Source organism: Vicugna pacos, chromosome 7 (genome assembly GCF_048564905.1).
Source record: "Vicugna pacos chromosome 7, VicPac4, whole genome shotgun sequence".
Classification (NCBI taxonomy): domain Eukaryota; kingdom Metazoa; phylum Chordata; class Mammalia; order Artiodactyla; family Camelidae; genus Vicugna; species Vicugna pacos.
This window is the reverse complement of record NC_132993.1, coordinates 66,172,674-66,189,240: the sequence shown is the minus strand read 5'-3', so window position 1 is coordinate 66,189,240 and position 16,567 is coordinate 66,172,674. Positions and strand designations below refer to the sequence as shown.

General features: G+C 40.9%; 1 protein-coding gene across 7 annotated transcripts in view; it reads left to right on the top strand.

Moving 5' to 3' along the window:
- Positions 1–4,559: 4,559 nt before the first annotated feature.
- The window catches only part of ADAM22 (ADAM metallopeptidase domain 22), a 200,415-nt gene continuing 188,407 nt past the window's right edge, over positions 4,560–16,567 (top strand). For 6 of the 7 annotated variants that reach the window (XM_072965059.1, XM_072965058.1, XM_072965057.1 and 3 more), the window contains exons 1-2: positions 4,560–4,909; positions 5,374–5,534. In XM_072965059.1, the coding sequence (XP_072821160.1) occupies positions 4,822–4,909; positions 5,374–5,534 (249 nt within the window). In that variant the 5' untranslated portion in view covers positions 4,560–4,821. The remainder of the gene's footprint in view (positions 4,910–5,373; positions 5,535–16,567) is intronic. The other variant, XM_072965063.1, reaches the window with a different exon arrangement.

Here is a 16,567-nt window from a genome sequence, read left to right as displayed (position 1 = left end):
AGGCCTCTTCTTACAGGAGATGGAAAGGTTTTTAAACATAATGTTAACTGAACCCTCACTGGGCTAGCTGGACCTGAAACCACAGGATTGCAATCTTAAAAGGTCTAAAAGAATGCTAGTCTAGAGTAGGTTGCTCAGGCAATATTAATTGGGCCCAAATTACCTTAGATAACAGCCGGTATAGACTTGCTGGCGTTGAAGTGTGTGCTGTGACCAATAATACACATGAGCCTTGTGCTGTGATTACATTATTTGTTGGGGAGGGTGGGGGCCGAGACAGGAGAAGGAATGGCTTGGGACAATGACAATTAGATCAAATGAGAGGGCTGTTTAGCCTTTTAAATGCACTATTTATAAGAAATGTTTAATGGTATTACACAAAAAGTAGTATGGTATCCAAATTAGTACCACTTAAAAACAAGAAGTTACCCTTTCTGCATAAAGAAGCAGTATTATGCCCACCTTTTTGCCTGTGCAGGCTAATAATTCTGCATAACTAAGGTTAAAAAGCAGAATTTAGGCTCTTGCAAACAAAGGCCGTTAATTAGCCTTTGTTAATTTTGCAGGCAGTACTAGAGGGAATTAGCCTCCTTAAAATCCTAGCCTCCCCCCCCAAAAAAATTCTAGAGCTCTGGGTAATTAAAGTTGCAAAAATAATTTATTAGCAAAATGTATTACTCAAGCAAGAAAAAGATACATGAATTTTGAATACCAGAAGAATAGCATGTGACCAAAATAAATGAGACTTGAACAATAAGAAACCAAGAATCAGACTGAGACATAGATATACAAAGCCATATCTACTGAGGGATGTCACAATTCCTTAATGAGAAAATAAGTTAAAAGTATCAAAGTCCCTATATATTACTTAATTTTACTTGATTGTGCTTAAGTGTACAGTAAATTGCATTTAGCTTTTGTTCTGTAAGTTCAGTTGTCAGCAATTTTGCTGACTTCAGACCTCAAGCTAAATGACAAATGATTATTAGGAATAGGTGAACTTTGTTAAATTATCAGATTTAGTAAAATCAAGAAGGCAGCTTCTGTAGAAGTTGAAGAAAACTTTGATTTTTGACTTTTTAATCTCTCCTAATAGCAAAAATAGTGTTATACAATATACACTCAGATGGGAAGCACAAATTCCAAGAGGGTCAAAAGAGTAATTAATTGCAAGTCGGGCCACTCCTGCTTCCATCTATTGGTTCCCAGACCTATGTATTATTTTATCAGACATAGCACCATATAAACATTTTGAACTCAAAGTATATACTGCATCCTAGAAGGTGATACCCCATCCTCAAAAATATCACCTCCACACCTTCAAGTTGATGCTATAGCTATGCCTTCAACAGGCCTTTCTGATGCTCTTTCAGGCAGCTTTTGGGTGATTCAGTACGTGTTAAGACCCGTGGATCACCTGATCATGGGCTCACTCCCACACCTTTGCTGTAAAGTCAGTCCCCTGGTATAATGTGAAATCATGCATCAGAATTCTCAAAAAGTGATGGTGTGAGCAGGAAAGAGCGACTCTTAACCTGGAATACGTCTGTTACTGTGCCTAGCATAATCAACTTGCCATGAAGTGCCTGGTTGGTCTCCTCGAGAGGCTGTGCCATATGAGGAGCTTAGTGTTGGTCTCTGTTTCTGGCAGGCTGAACATTTGGCAATGGCAGAAACACTAGATAAACTTCAGAGACTAGGAGCCGATACTATTGAGCCCATACATAGCTTTCATCCCTGTCACCATAGCCCTTTTCCTCATGTACCCATTGTGCCCGCATTAGGGTGGATTAACATGTGATATAAAGATATTCACGCTTCATGCCCACTCCCATATGCCATGTGCCTCTATCCTTTATATTCAATCTTCCAATCTTTTTCTTCACCAGTCCCTTAACAGCTAGTCAAATCATTTCTCACTGCCTGAGTTCATGTATATTCTAAATTCAGGCCACTTCTCTTTCCACACAAAGGGGATGACCAGCTATACCACTTGCAGCTCTGCCCATTGGGAAGATTTTTCCCTTGTGACTGGCTTTCAGTGCCAACGCTGAGTGGAGCTGTCTCGCTGTTGGCCATCTATATTCAGCTCGTACCCACACAAGTAACTAGTCCATGAACCAAGTTTAAGATTTTTCTCCTTTTTCATCTAGACTTAAGGAATGGACCTGTAGGGGTGACCTGGGAAGAGGAACTGATGCAACAGTGATGGATGACGTGGGGTTCTGGGCTGCCTACTCATGGAATTTCCTTGAGCCCTCTGGTCCTGCTTTTGCTCAACCCTGGATGGACCAGTTCCATTTTACCATGGATTACTGCTGCACTTGTTCCAAGTTATGTCTTGACAGGTCTGATTAAACACCAGCTCATGATTGGCAGTTGTAACCACCTGAGGATTTTGCCCTACTGTCGGGTGCTTTAATCTCTCATACATCATCATCTCATACAACAGTCTGTTTTCACTTATCAAAAAGTATATAATTCTTCACAGAAGTCGTCATGGCCTTGCTCTAAAATCCCCAGGGCCTCGGTTGTGATTTCCTAGTGGGGCTTGCCGTAAACTCGAGTGATGTCTCTAGGACCTTTGAACATGCCTGGTAATACAACTGCAGAGTTTTTTCTGCTCACAGCTGGCAGTCTTTTATGCCCCCGTGAGGACGCAGTATTCCCACTTGAGATATACTGCTTCAGGACCAGAAGAGGCCACCTAAGTATTATGCTTCCTTTTTCATGCTTGGGAAGTTCAGGATGCAAAAATTTGTCCTTCACTTTGAATGGCATGTCTTGGCTTGCCCCTGACCACTGGAACTCAAAAAATGTTACTGATGTGACAAGGTCCCTGAATAATCTTAGGGTATCTCACCCTCTAGACAGCATGTGTCTTATCAGAGTTTCCAATGTGCTAGCAACTTCTTGCTCATATGGTCCAATAAACATGTTATCACTGCTGTAATGGATTAATGTGATGTTGTGTGGCATCCTTTCAAATTATAGTATGACGAAGGACAAGAAAGTTTAAATAGCCCTGGGGTGAAACTACAAATGTATTCTGTAACCTTTTCCCTATGAATATAATAAACTGTCTGACCTTTTTTTTTTCCTAACAGGGATGGAAATTATCCATCTACCCAATCAATGTCTGCCTACCCTGTACCTGGGACTATGTTCTCATCTGCAGTGGTAAAGATACCACATTTGGCACTTCAGCTGCAATTGAGCCTACTACTTAGTGCAGTTGGTGGGAGTCTGCTGTCAATCTTTATGACCCATAAGAATATGATGGGAATCAGTCATATTTTAATTACTTAACAGGGGCTCTAACTTCCTCCACCACCTCCAGCAACCCAAGTTTAGATTTTTTTTTTTGATTTATTATTTGGCTGAAAGATAGAGGCAGTTTCAGAGATTCCTACTTATTTGGTCTTCTTTTTTTCCTTTTCTTCCTTTCTCTCTCCCTCCCTCCCTTTTTTCTTTTTCTTTCTCCCTTTCTCTCTCTTTCATTCTCTCTCTCTTTTTATCCCTCCCTCCCTCTTCTTTCTTTTTCTTTCTTGTTTTTCACACTATAATTTTTATCCTATAGGCCAGGGACACAGTGTGAATGATTTTATGAAGTACTAAATACTTCTCTTTTACTAAAATATTCCGAGGCTAAGCAAATGACATTTTTGGCCCACTGTGAGCCAAACCTTTGTCAGGACTCCATTTATTACCTGGCTGCCACATGCCCCCCCCCCGTTATAATAGGTGCTTTGGGTCCCAGGCACCAATATCAATTCAGACCCTGCATCCACCAAATATTTGAGTACTCTTATCTTTTTCCCCAGTACACAAGTACTCAAGTAAATAGAGGTAAGCCCCTTTGAGGAAGGACTTGGGAATCATTACCATGTGTCTTTGACTTGTGCTGCAGGGTCCTTCTTCCAGGGGCACGACTTTTCTTCAGTCAGCGGTTTCTGGGTGGAAAAAACTGACTCAAGTTTGGAAACCGTACAAGAGATCACCAGGGCACTTTTCACACTGTAGTGTACAAAACGGTGTTTACTCGGTGTATGTGACAGCAGGTGCCTCTTGTACCGTGTCCTTTACCGCTGTGTCCCCTCCGCTTAGTCAACCCCCGGGCACATAGTAGGTCCTCAATCAATATTTGCTGAATGGTTTACTTACCATGTACTCTTGAAGGTTTGCTTGCCTGATAATAATTTAAGTAATTTTTAAATTTGCGGGAAACATGACTACAGGGATCCAATGGCTGAATCCCAGCTCCCGCAGCGGTTCATTCGAGCATCTTCGGTGCCAGGAGGCCTGCCAGCGATGACCTTTCTTTTTTCTGCCCTCCTCCTTCCTCCCGTCTCCAGGAGGTAGAGGACCCAGTGGTCACGAGGTCGCGACAGTCCGCGCTGCGGTGGAGACGAGCGGGACGCGGGGAGAGAACTACATTTCCCAGCTGACTCCCGTGCGCGCGCCCCTGCCCGCGCGCAGGGGGCGAGTGCGCCAGGCGCTCGCTCCCCGCAGAGCGCTCGTCGCCCGCCGGAGCTTCTGCCAGGAGATGAGGTGGGAGGCGCTAAAAACCACTTAGCTATAGCCAACCGCCCAATGCAGCACTCGCTCGCTCCCCCCGCCAGCGGAAGCGCCCGCGGAGCACAATGCAGCACTGAGGTAGCGCCGCGGTGGAGGCTGCAGCGCCGCGGCCGCCGCAGCACCGGCTAGGGCTGGGAGGGGGCGGCCCAGGCGAGCCGGGGGCCCCGGGCGCAGGATCCGGACCCGGCTGCCCGGGCATGAGGAGCTGAGCGTTTCGGGCGAGGCCGGCTGACAGGCAACACCATGCAGGCGGCGGCGGCGGTTGTGACCGTGCCCTTCGTGCTGCTGTGCGCTCTGGGGACCTGTCCCCTGACGCGCTGCGGGCGGCCAGGTAAGTTCGCCGCCCTCTGTGGCTTCGGGACGTACCATTTCCCGGGCATCGTTGCAGCCCTCAAGCGCATTGTAAAGGGGCATCTCCATTTCCTGAGTGCGCGGGGAGATTTTTTTATTTAGAAGGGTGGTGAGAAGTGAAGCAAAAATCCAGTGTGAGGGGCGCGCAGATGCATTAGACGCTTTAGGTCAAATGCCTATTTTTCTTCTGAAGTGAAAGAGGAATGCGAAGGATAGCAGAAGGGTGCTCTGCTTCTGGGCCCCGATCCTGGCTGTTCTCAGATGAACTGGTCCAAGGCTCTCCGTCTGGTGTCTTTGCGTCCTTCCCAAATGGGGTCCAAGACGAAGGGGGAAGTGGAATCTTCATAGGGGAGATATCGGACCGCAGGATGGACGAGGGTGGGTCAGGGTAATTATTTTCGCCTTTTCTCCCCAAATCCCTCCTTGTCCCCTTCCTGCCCGAAGGAGACGCCTCGTTGACAGAGATGGAGAGGAGGAACGAAAACCGCTTCCTGGAGCGCCAGAGCATCGTTCCACTCCGGCTCATCTACCGCTCCGGCGGTGAAGACGAAAGTGGGCACGACGAGCTCGACACGCGTGTGCGGGGCGACCCCGGCGGCGGGCAGGTGAGAGGTGCGGTCTGGGGGCTGGTCCTCCGCGCGGCCCGGCCCACCCCGACCCCACGTTTGCTCTCCGTTGCCCTGGAGATGTAATGTCTTCAGTGAAACGAGCGAAATTCTAATGCGAGTCATGCATGGCGCTCCCTGTGCAAAAAAAAAGGAAGGAGGTGGGGTGGGGAAGTGTTGGACAAAATGCCAAAATAGTCACAGGCTGGGGGCTTTGCTCCAGAGGAGTTTGTGCGGGATGCCTCCAGCTGTGCGGCAACCCAAGCAAAGGGGCGGAGACCCTCTCTCTGCCAAGCAAAAGCCCTGCGTGGGAAGAAGGAATATAGTGTTTTGGCAGGATTTGCATCATCATTATTGTTGTTGTGGTTGTTGTTGTTTTAAATCTCAAAGAGAAGCCTTTATGTGATTTAAGCCAAGACTGGTACTGTAGGAAAATTGGAAAAACAAGCCTAGACGTCCCTAACTAAACTAAAAATTAAGCTGAACTGCAAAGTTCTAGGCTCACTCACTTTGTGGACATTACAGATGTCCCTATTCACCTCCAGAAGAGGCATCCCCCTCCCGTCTTTCTTCATTGGTAGCAGTCCTTTTGGTGTAATGAGGGCCACGTTGTTTGGGGGCATTTATAAATTATGTTTAAATATATCTAACTACCATTTATCCATATTTAGGTCAAAATCACACATCCACCGGTATGCCTGAAAATTATTTGGAATTTTCTGGTTAGTTTAAGTAAATATCTGGGGGCTCTGTAGGCATTTTTTGGTGTTTACATACATCATCCCAGCAACCAGTTCACCCACCTGTAAGTACATATTAAGATAGAACTTGTTCATGTAGTTGAAAATTTTGTACACTTCACTGAAGCAAAGGCAGGCTGATCATTTTCACATGTATAAATATATTCTTAATACTTTAAGATATTTTTTGATGATGTGATAGGCATAGTAATTTATTTGTAAGTGTAAGAATAAGTACAAATAGAAAAATACAACTTTAATCTGTATTTGTAGCCAAGTACTTAGTTCTGTTAAAATTTTAATATAAGATGGAGATTAATTTAAAGGGCTATAGTAATATCCATCAGTTAGATTATTGTAGTAGAAAATCTAATATGCCAGGCTTTAATGATGGATTCTATCATTTGAATTAATGTTTGGTAAATACCTATTTTTTTATTTGAATTTTATTTACTTATTTGAATTAATGGTTCGTAAATACCTTTTCCATTTTGACTTGTTTCCAAAGTAAAACTGAAGAAGCATAGGACACCGGTCTTACTTTTCAATAAATTAGAATATTTCTGTGGAGGAATATTCTCACACTCATTTACAACTTTTGATTATAAAAAATCTCAAGCACACAAAAGTAGGGAGAATATTATAATGAACTCCCAGCTTCAGTAATTTGCAACCCGTAACCAATTTTGTTTTATCTACAGACTACATATTTTCTTTCCCTTTCTGTATTATTTTGAAGCAAATCATTTCATTCATAAAAAAAATTCACTGTGTACCTATAAAAAATAAGAATTTTAAGAAAATATAATCATGATATTTCCATAGCTAATATATATTAAATATTAAATGTACAAATATATTAAATACATATTTAACATAATATAAACATAGTAAATAAATATATACATAAATATAATATATATATGACTTTGATCCATGACACAAATAATGTCTATGGACTGCAGTTAGTTTAATTTTTTGTTTTTTAAGTCTTTTTAATGCATGGTTTCCTCCCTCCCCCAACCATTTCCTTGTTTTTTTCCATGCAATTTATTCATTGAAGACATGGAGTCTGTCATCCTGTAGAGTCTCTCACAGTCCAAATTTTTGCTGATGTAAACAGTGCTTTAAAAAAATCACAAAGACTTTCTCAGAGAGGAAGGGAGCCAGGAGAAGGTAGAAATGCAAGAAGAGAAAACTGCAGGACTGAACCTGGAAACTCATGGAGTCTCTGCCCTTTGCTGGTCCTGTCCATAGGTACCCTCTGCCCTTCTCTGAATTAGTGAAAGACCACCACTCTTGGACAACAGGCTGGTCTTCCTTTTTGTTCCCATTTTGGAGCACTACTTCTGTGGTGTTTTGGTTCCTAAGCCTCTCCCCTTGGGGCAGAAGATGCTCTGGGCTTGTGCAGCTTCTGCTGCCCACAGCAGTAAACCTTACAATTGAGAAGAATGACTCTGGCTTTTGGTGAGGTGTGAATGGATGGGTGGGAGCTAGGTAAAAAAGCATGAATAGATTAATTCAAGTCAGAAATGAAAGTGAAGACACTGTCTTGTCATCAAAGTAGTTATTCCAAGCAGTTATCTGAATGCCTGGCCCATGGTAAGGTACATGTTGTGCATCTGGTTGGTGTCTGGATCACCTGGGAGCCATTGCAATTTACCAAGCTCCTTAACTACTGTTAGAGGTCACTGGCTACTTGGACTGAATGTGGCAACTGCAGTTGTAAAGACGTAGTTTCCATAGGCCAACTTTTGCTGCAGTTAGGAAACTAAGGAGTGGTCCTGCATTTTGGCATTCCAATGGGAGCTGTCATTGAACCTAAAAACATAAGTTAATTCTGTATGGGCCTTGTTATTTCTTTGACGATTAAGTAGATATAATTTATGGCATCTTAGCTACCAAGAAATAGTTCCAGCAACTTCCTTTCTACTTCAAAAATACAATGAGGATGCTTTTCTATCAGCTCACAAAAATATGTATATTTATTTGTTGTTTTGTTTATTTAAAAGGCATTTACTTACTTGAGCTCATACTGTGTACCAATTTTTGTACAAGGCCCTGGGGATTTAGCAATAGAAGACTCAGTTCTACCGTTGAAGGACTTTTCAGACAAGTAGGAAGATCGATGAATGGATACTTTCCCTTCTGTGTGATTTTCTGAAGGTGATCACAGAGAGCTGGGGAAGCAGAAAAGACATGGTACTTAATCCAGATGAGCAATCAGAGTGTGTCAGAGGGAGGTGCTGAATGAGCTATGTTTTGAGGGTAAGTAGGAATAGGCCACATTAAAGGGATGGGCATATCAAACTGAAGGGGCAGCAGGAACACGGGCATGTGGGAGTCAGGACACATTTTTGTTAACTGCAAATAGGACTTAAGGGACAGATGAGACAAAGCATGGAAAGCAGAATATAGAAGCCGCAGCACCTTCATGACTTGCTGAGAAATTTGGACTTGTCCCGAAGGCCGTTTAAGAGTCTCCATAAGGAAGGTTACTGACCAGATTCGTGTTATTGCGGGATAACCCTAATTGTTAGAAATGAATAACCTTAATTTCAAAGGTAGTTGTTCACTTGAATTCATTGCTAAATGCCAATTCACCTACTCATTAAGCTTCACAAGAACTTAGTTACTAAGTATACTTAGTTACATACTATAAGTGAGTTAATATTTTAAAAGCACTTAAAACAGCGCTGGGTATACTGTAAGCACTATGTGAGTTTTTGTTAAATAACATTAACTCCCTCAGGTTGCTTAAGTACTATTTAGAAATTGTATGACATCACATTAATGCAAAATGGTGCCCTAGTTACCCGAATTTAACACAGTCCCAGAAGTAAGTTACAAATTACTCGAGTTTACGTAACTAAGTGGAATTTAACGGTCCTAGAGATGGAAGAAACCTAATAGGTCATCTAACCTAATTCAAGAATTACTTCTCACCTGGTAAGATCGAGTCATTAACCTAGAGTGAGGAAACCAGTAATATATTCCCTGATGTTTCAGAAACCTCATAAGAACTGTGATGGTATAAAACAGATAATTTTACTTTTAATGTGTTGTTATTTCAGTTTTCATCACTAAATGGAATAGCACTTTTATTTTTGGGAAAAAAAATTTTCATTCTAGTTCTGTGGAAATACTGGCAATTAGATTGATGTGAAATAATAATTCTGTTGATATGAGTCCATATGGTAAAAGATTTCTTTACTATATGGCCAATTACTTGAATGCATACTTTATTTTCATCCTGAGTTGGATGATTGGCCCAAACTGAAGGCTTATTGTGTCCTAAAGTCCTAGAAATGGTAAGTCAAAGAAGTGATATTTGATTATGGGTAACCTTGCTATCCTGAAGATTGTCTACCTAGTCTGAAGTCATCTTGGTCTTGTAAAATAGCACTCACAACTAGAATATTCAAAATATTCAGTCTTTCTTCTGACTTGAAAATGTGCTAAAAAATTGTATGTTTGCAGACAATAGGATAAAACATATTTTTAACCCGATACCCCCATGGGCAAGATACCACCTACCAAGTCCTACTGATGGTTTCATACTGATGATCATGTAATTGCTATTTTTAAGGAGAAGCACCTTGATGGCTACTCCCTTTTTGCTAGCCAAGCATGATAGATTTACCGTGGCATCAAAATTAGGTTATTTGGTGGTTGATTTTGATGTGTGGTTACCCCACCCATTTTCAATACCTTGTTTTGCAGCCCATGATTGTTTCTCTACAAATAGCAGAACTTCATTTTCTTAGAAGTCTTTGTTGTCAGCGAATAGACAGGCTACGTATTTTTTTTTTTAATCTCATTGCCTGGAAGGTGTTGCAGTTTCTCAAGTGGTCAGCCAAGCGCCAAGAACATGAGTCTACCATTTATTAGAGTTTTGATAATCTGTAATGATTGGGGAAAATTCAGAGTGGTCACAGGACGGCAAGCGGTAGGTAGCTGTGCTCCATTTTTATGAGGGTATTTATACATCTGCCTGAGCGTGGCTGAGCTGTACTTAAAATCGGGTTGTTTCACTTGGGAGCCCTGAGTCAGCTTGACTGTAAATTGTCTGCAGTACTGCTTCCTGGGCGGAAAAGGAATCCTAGGAGTTACAGCTTTAGAAATATTTAGCAAGGATAGCACAAACAGCTTCTTTTTTTTTCTTAATGTGCATTTGTTAAACCCAAGTAGCTCAATATTGATCAACTTTTGCCACCCATCAAAACTTTGTTCTGCTGCTGCTAGAAATAGGAAGGAGGCATTTCCCAGTACGCTTTTATTCTCCTACTAACCTCTTATAATTAAATAGCTGAAAGAAAATGAGATTTAGAATTGTAGGAATTTTCCTTAAGTATTGTTTTTAGTCTGGGAGATCCCACTTTGTATATATTCTTGGGTGTCTTTGAAATTCTTCATCATGATTTTACTGTGTGCAAAAGAACCTCATCTTGCATTGCTTCTTTACAGCAACACATGGAAAACTGTGACTGACACTAAGAGCTTATGAGTTGATAAAAATTGTCCTTAGTTTTATTTGCTTTCTCTTATTTGAAAGAATGCCAAGTGTTCTATCATTTTTAGTGGTTAGATCCCCTTCTGAAAGTACATGGAGGAAGGCCTGCTTTCTTGTCTCATGTAGTACTCTATAGCTCCAATGGGGCTCAGACAGTGCCACATTTATCATTAGGGATTATGGATAAGCTGCAAAGGGATAAAGGATGTTATGGAAAAGAGTGGAAGAGAGTACAAGAAGAGGAAGAGATAGATCTTGAGGAGAATGGTGAGAAGGAGGAAGGAAAGAGAAATCAAGAAAAGAGAGATACTTATAATAATGTTGTCATGTTATGGTATATATTAAAATATTTAATAAAAGGAAGCTTATATGGTTACTTTTCATGTGCTGAACACTGTTCTGGGTTCCTGATACATGAGCTCATTGCAACTCCACAAGAATCATGTGACAGGTAATACTTATCAGCTGCAAAATTGCAAAGCTAGTAGGCATCTGAGAGAGCATTTGGCCCCAGGCACTTCAGCCTCACTCCCCTCCGGCTGTGTGTTTAAGCAGTATGCTAAACTGGCCTTAAGGCAGGAGGCCACCAACATTTCCTTAGATATCATTCAGTGGCACTGGGATCAAAGATTTCTTACATCTGTCCCATAGGAACTATATATTTCTTGCAGCCCTTGAAAATACTTTTAAAAGTTCTATAGTCGTGAAGAAACTTGCAGAACACAATAGGAATGCTTCATTTCTACTGTCTTGAGAGTGAGAATGGATTATATAAAGATAATTAACATTTAAAAGGTGGAAAACACCTCTTTCAGGATGTGTGTTTTGTTTTGGAACTGGATGTGTATGTGGATTGTTATAATCTTTCTTTGGAAATCGAAGATTTTAGTATCCAGTAAGTCAACACCAAAATTGTATATGCTCATTTGTGGTTTAAGCTTCATAAAACGGAAACATTCAATGCTGAACAGAAATCAGTAGTCACATATCTTTTCCAAATGAAGATACAAAATATATTTTGTGTCTTCATAGACAAGTAGCTCCAGAGTCCAGAATGTGAAAGGATTTACATAAAAGAGATTAACCAAAATGATAACTTCTGTGAACATCTAGCTGGATGTGTTTACTTTGGTAATAAAATCGTTAGGAAGCAAATATTAAGGGAAAGTGTTGAAAAATAACAATGAATATTTCCTGAATATTTATCATGTGTTAGGCACTGTGCTGAGTTATTTACATGCACTAGCTGTCACTCTGCGGTAGGTATTATTGTAATACCCATTTTATGGATGAGGAAAATGAAGCTTAAGGAAGCTAGTTAACCAGCCCAAGGTCATACAACTAACAAGTAGTAGAATTAGAATAAGAATTCTCAAGGAAAGTGTTAGAGATCCACATACAATAACCCTTTTGTAATCTTTGCTATTTATTTTAATGTGGTCACCCATTCATCTGTGTGTTGGAACAAACCTACCATTTCTTTAAAACTCTTGACCCTGCCCATGTCTCCTCTCTCATTAACTTCTTTCAGGGGTGAACTGATGTCATGTTTAGCACTTGGTATACACCTTCATTTCTACGTAGAAAGTAGAAATGGGTATAATTTCTACTTCTAGCTCAGATATTCTTTTAACCATGTAGAGATATCCTGAGATATCTTGAGTCTGCATCTAAATGGCAGCAGAGAATATCTTTATTCTGAGTACTTGATGGAGTTTAATCTGCCAGAAATTCACTTTAAAGAAACTATTTATAGAAAATCATCATCCATTCCTCCATAGTGTACTGGCCTCACCTCCAGAGATTCTGGGGTGGGGATATTTTTTAAATCTCTCCAGTGGATTCCAATTTGCACCCAGGGTCGAGGAGCTCCATATATTCTCAAGATTTAAGGTATTTTTCCCTTAAATCTCTTTGGATTTAAGTCAGTCATGAGGGAGTTGGTATGAGTTGGGATTGATTTTCTCAGTCACTCCCCTGACCTTTTCATGCAGGATTTTTCTAAAGGTAAGTTGAAGGACATTGTAAGAAATATTCCTGAGAAACCAGTTACAGTACTCATTGAAGTCTTGGAGACATTATGCATGGTGTCTCAACAGGACCAAGAGAAGAGATTTGTGATGTAACTGTGTTTCCTTCCTTGACTTCGGTGCCAAAAGTTTAGAGGCTAATTGTGCCCCAGCTTTCCCAGATTTTTGTGGTAGCTTCATTCCTATCTCATTATCATGTACCTTCTCCCCATCCTCATTTCCACCCAAGAGTCACCTAAAATCTCTCTGGACATGATAATTTGTCAGTCTGGGAAATCGTTATCTGTGCACATTTTTAGGTGCATGTTAAACTTAGATTCACATAAATATCCAGGCTTAAAACATGTGATCTTAAGATATGTCCTCCGTCTCCTTTTCTAAAGTTGTCCCGTTCCCCTACCCTCCTTATCACCATTACTCTTTTTTCCTTCCTAGCACTTGACTTTCCTTTTACAGATGGACTTGTTTGTTGTCTTTTTTTCAGTATGCCATTGCTAGACTATAAACGACATGAGAACAGTGATCTTGCCCATTAGTTCACCACACGTCTCCGCTACCTAGAGCGGTGGCTGGTACAGAGTCAGTGCTTAATAAATAGGTTTTGAATTAATGAGTTTTCCCTTTCCCCCAGGTTCCTCATCTACTTAAAATTTTTATCTTATCTTGTAGTTATCCACATAAAACGACCTGAAATCCTTTTTGGAACAAGATAGGGTTCCAGATTAATAAATACATGTATAGTTTGTCTTTTCAGATATTGAATGTGCAGTCCCTTTGATGATTACAATGATTTGACACATAAATTGAATTCAGTGTGCTATGTTTTAAAAAATATAAATATATCGTGTAGAAAAACTGATTGTATACTCTAAGTGTCCTTTACTTCTGATTTTACCTTTTGAGTAGCTTTTAAGACAGAAATCTGTTTTCCCTAGAGCAGACTATTATATATAACTTGATTTGGAAAATAAACAATGTTGTACCGTGACCCAGAAATATCAGCAGTTCTAGCTAAAAAGAGGAGTAAGGAACTTAATCTTTCCCCCCTCTTCTTTCCACTCTGCCCCCAATCTGTTGTCTCTGTTGAGGAGTTTTTTCAGACTCATACTCATCAGCAAGGGTAAATCCACATTTTTCTTCTCCTTTTTAAAAATTAATTTTGTATCGGGATTTTAGCACTTAGCAATAGTTGCCATTTTGTTGCATATTTTTATTTTGTCCCGAGTAAAGAACTTTAGCTAACTTTGAAGATGGGAAATCAATGGTATTTTCCAAAGCTTGACCTCCAGAGCTTATATTTTGCAAGTTGTTTTAAAATTTTTACCCAAGGCAGTAGAACTGTTTCACAGTTTTCTTCAACCACTTAATTCTACTTGGCAGAGATTCATATCTCTAGCCTTTCCCTCTAGTTGGTCAATTTCTGTTCTTATTTACATATATATTTTTTTTTCCACTTTGCCTTTTAACCAGGCTTGTTTGGGAGAAATTGCCTTCCCTTCCTCCACTAGTGAGGTCAGAGTGTCGAGGTCTGGCTGATATACACCATTTGCTCCTCCTGGGTCACAGCTCAAGGTTTTCTTTCAGTGGTTTCTCTTTCTTCAGATTATATAGCAAGATGCTGCAGAGAGAGCTGCTACTTCGCAGACCTGGTGTCCAGGAATTTATAGTGGATTTTTTATGTCTTTGGCGTCTGGCTTGGAACCCGGCTCTGGATCCATGGCAGTCAAGGTCATGCAGGGTAGCAATAACCTAGGGTAGGCTAGAGTAGGAGCAGTTGGCAGAAAACAATCTTGACTCATCAGAACAGGGCAGGAATAGGCTATGGGTACAAGAGGAGGGGAAGGTGAGGCTCAGGGAAATACAAAAATCAGTTCTGGGGAGAAGATCGTGGGTCTGCTGTGCCAGCTCAGTCCAGTATCCTTCTGGCTCAACTAGAGACAGTGACCTGAAACAGTCTGAGGTACTCTCTGAGTTTTTAATCTCAGCTTCTTGAGGTTTTAGTAGTTGGCTCCACTCTTGATCTAGGTCTTAACGTTTTTAAAGAGAGCCTTGGGATTTTTAGCAGGACTTACTCTGATGGCGTCTGGGATTGTTTTCATCCCTCCATGAGCTTTAAGTGTTTGGTTCAGAGGGAGGAACCGTTTTCTCCTCCTCCTCCTCCTCTTTCCCTATCCTCCTCCTCCCCTTCCTCATCCTCCTTCTCTTCTCCTCCTTCTGTTCTTCCTCCTCCTCATCTTCCTCCCCCTCCTCTTCTCATCTTTCTTCTTCTTATTCTTATTCTTCTTTATTCCTTAGTCTTCCTTCCTCCTCCTCCATCTTAATCTTTGTTGGTCTTTTCCAAAGGTCTGCAGGCTAGTGGGAGGGGCTTTAAGGGGCCCACCCTTCTTCCCATTGTAGAGTTCGGACTGTAGTCACTGTGCATCTCCTGGGTCAGGAGGTGAGGCTCTCTTAAAGATTGATTTCCTAACTTATGCGACAGTTGATGCTCTGAAAAATCACACTTAGTTTGTGCAAAATGAGCAACGGGCTTATTTCACGTGGCATGTGGAATGCGTTAACTAAATGTATGTTAATAATCGAAAAGTAGGAGTTTAGAAAATTTGTTCTTATTGAGATGGATAATTTTGGTGTCAGTCTCCATTTGTTATAAATAGTGGGTTATTGTCAAGGCGAGTTTGGTATTACTTGCAGTTTAGCAACAGTTAGGAGTAATTTGATGTGCTTTCTAGGAAAACTTTAGGAAAGTGTTTCATAAGAACAATGGGAAAAATTCTTATAGATGCATCTGCAAATTCACCATTGTGTAAATAATCAAGGAGGAGTTTTATTGACTTTGATAGAAACTTAAACATCATTGAAGATGATGGAACTTTTGATTCAGGACCACAGAATTGTTCTTATACAGCTGGTTTAGCTATAAATAGTACATTGCTTTTTTTCCCCCCAAACTTATTTCCTCATAAAAGTACCTTAAAGCTTGGACAGATACTGATTGATAAGGAGGTGGACAAAATTCAAATTGTATTCACTGCTGTCACCAAAAGTGGAGCCATTTCTGACTGGGTGAGGGACTGGAGATGAGGCTCTTTCAAACGATGGCTTGTAGCAACGTTTGTTGGTTCTCAGGATCCTCCAGGATGAAAAAAGGGGGAAAAATATTGGTGCTGAGATACTGTGAATTCTCATTTAATTTCTGAGGTAAGTTTAGCACAGTGTCCTTATAGTTCTCAATGATTTTGCATAGACAATGTTCTTTCATAATTAATGAAGGGAAAGTACTATTTATTCATAACTTAACCAATTTTAAATGAAATCTACCTGAGATCATTGATGAATGAGTTGATGGGGACATTTCTTAAGTGTCCTGCATATGAAATCATGAAGTTTGCAGTCGTCATAGTGAAGGGAGAGGAATTACTTAAATTTAATTGTAGGGAAAAACATGGCGTGAAGGCATGCATCCTCAACTCCATTTTTATTTCTTCCCTGCTTTGAGCTCAAAGCCTTGTACACAGCAAGCGCTCAACAAGATGTTGACTAGATGACGTCATTGATGCCATGACTCAGAGAGCACCCAGACCCTGGGTGTTATGTCAGATTTTCCCTGGTCGATTATTTCTTTTCTTTTCTCTCATCTCTTTCTTTCCTCATCTCTCAGGGAAGGTGCTGTTGTGTTCCTATTGCCTGTTCCGATCTGTCACTTTCCCGTGAACAGAGCCTCACTCTGTTCACTTTCCCTGTGGTCCTTGG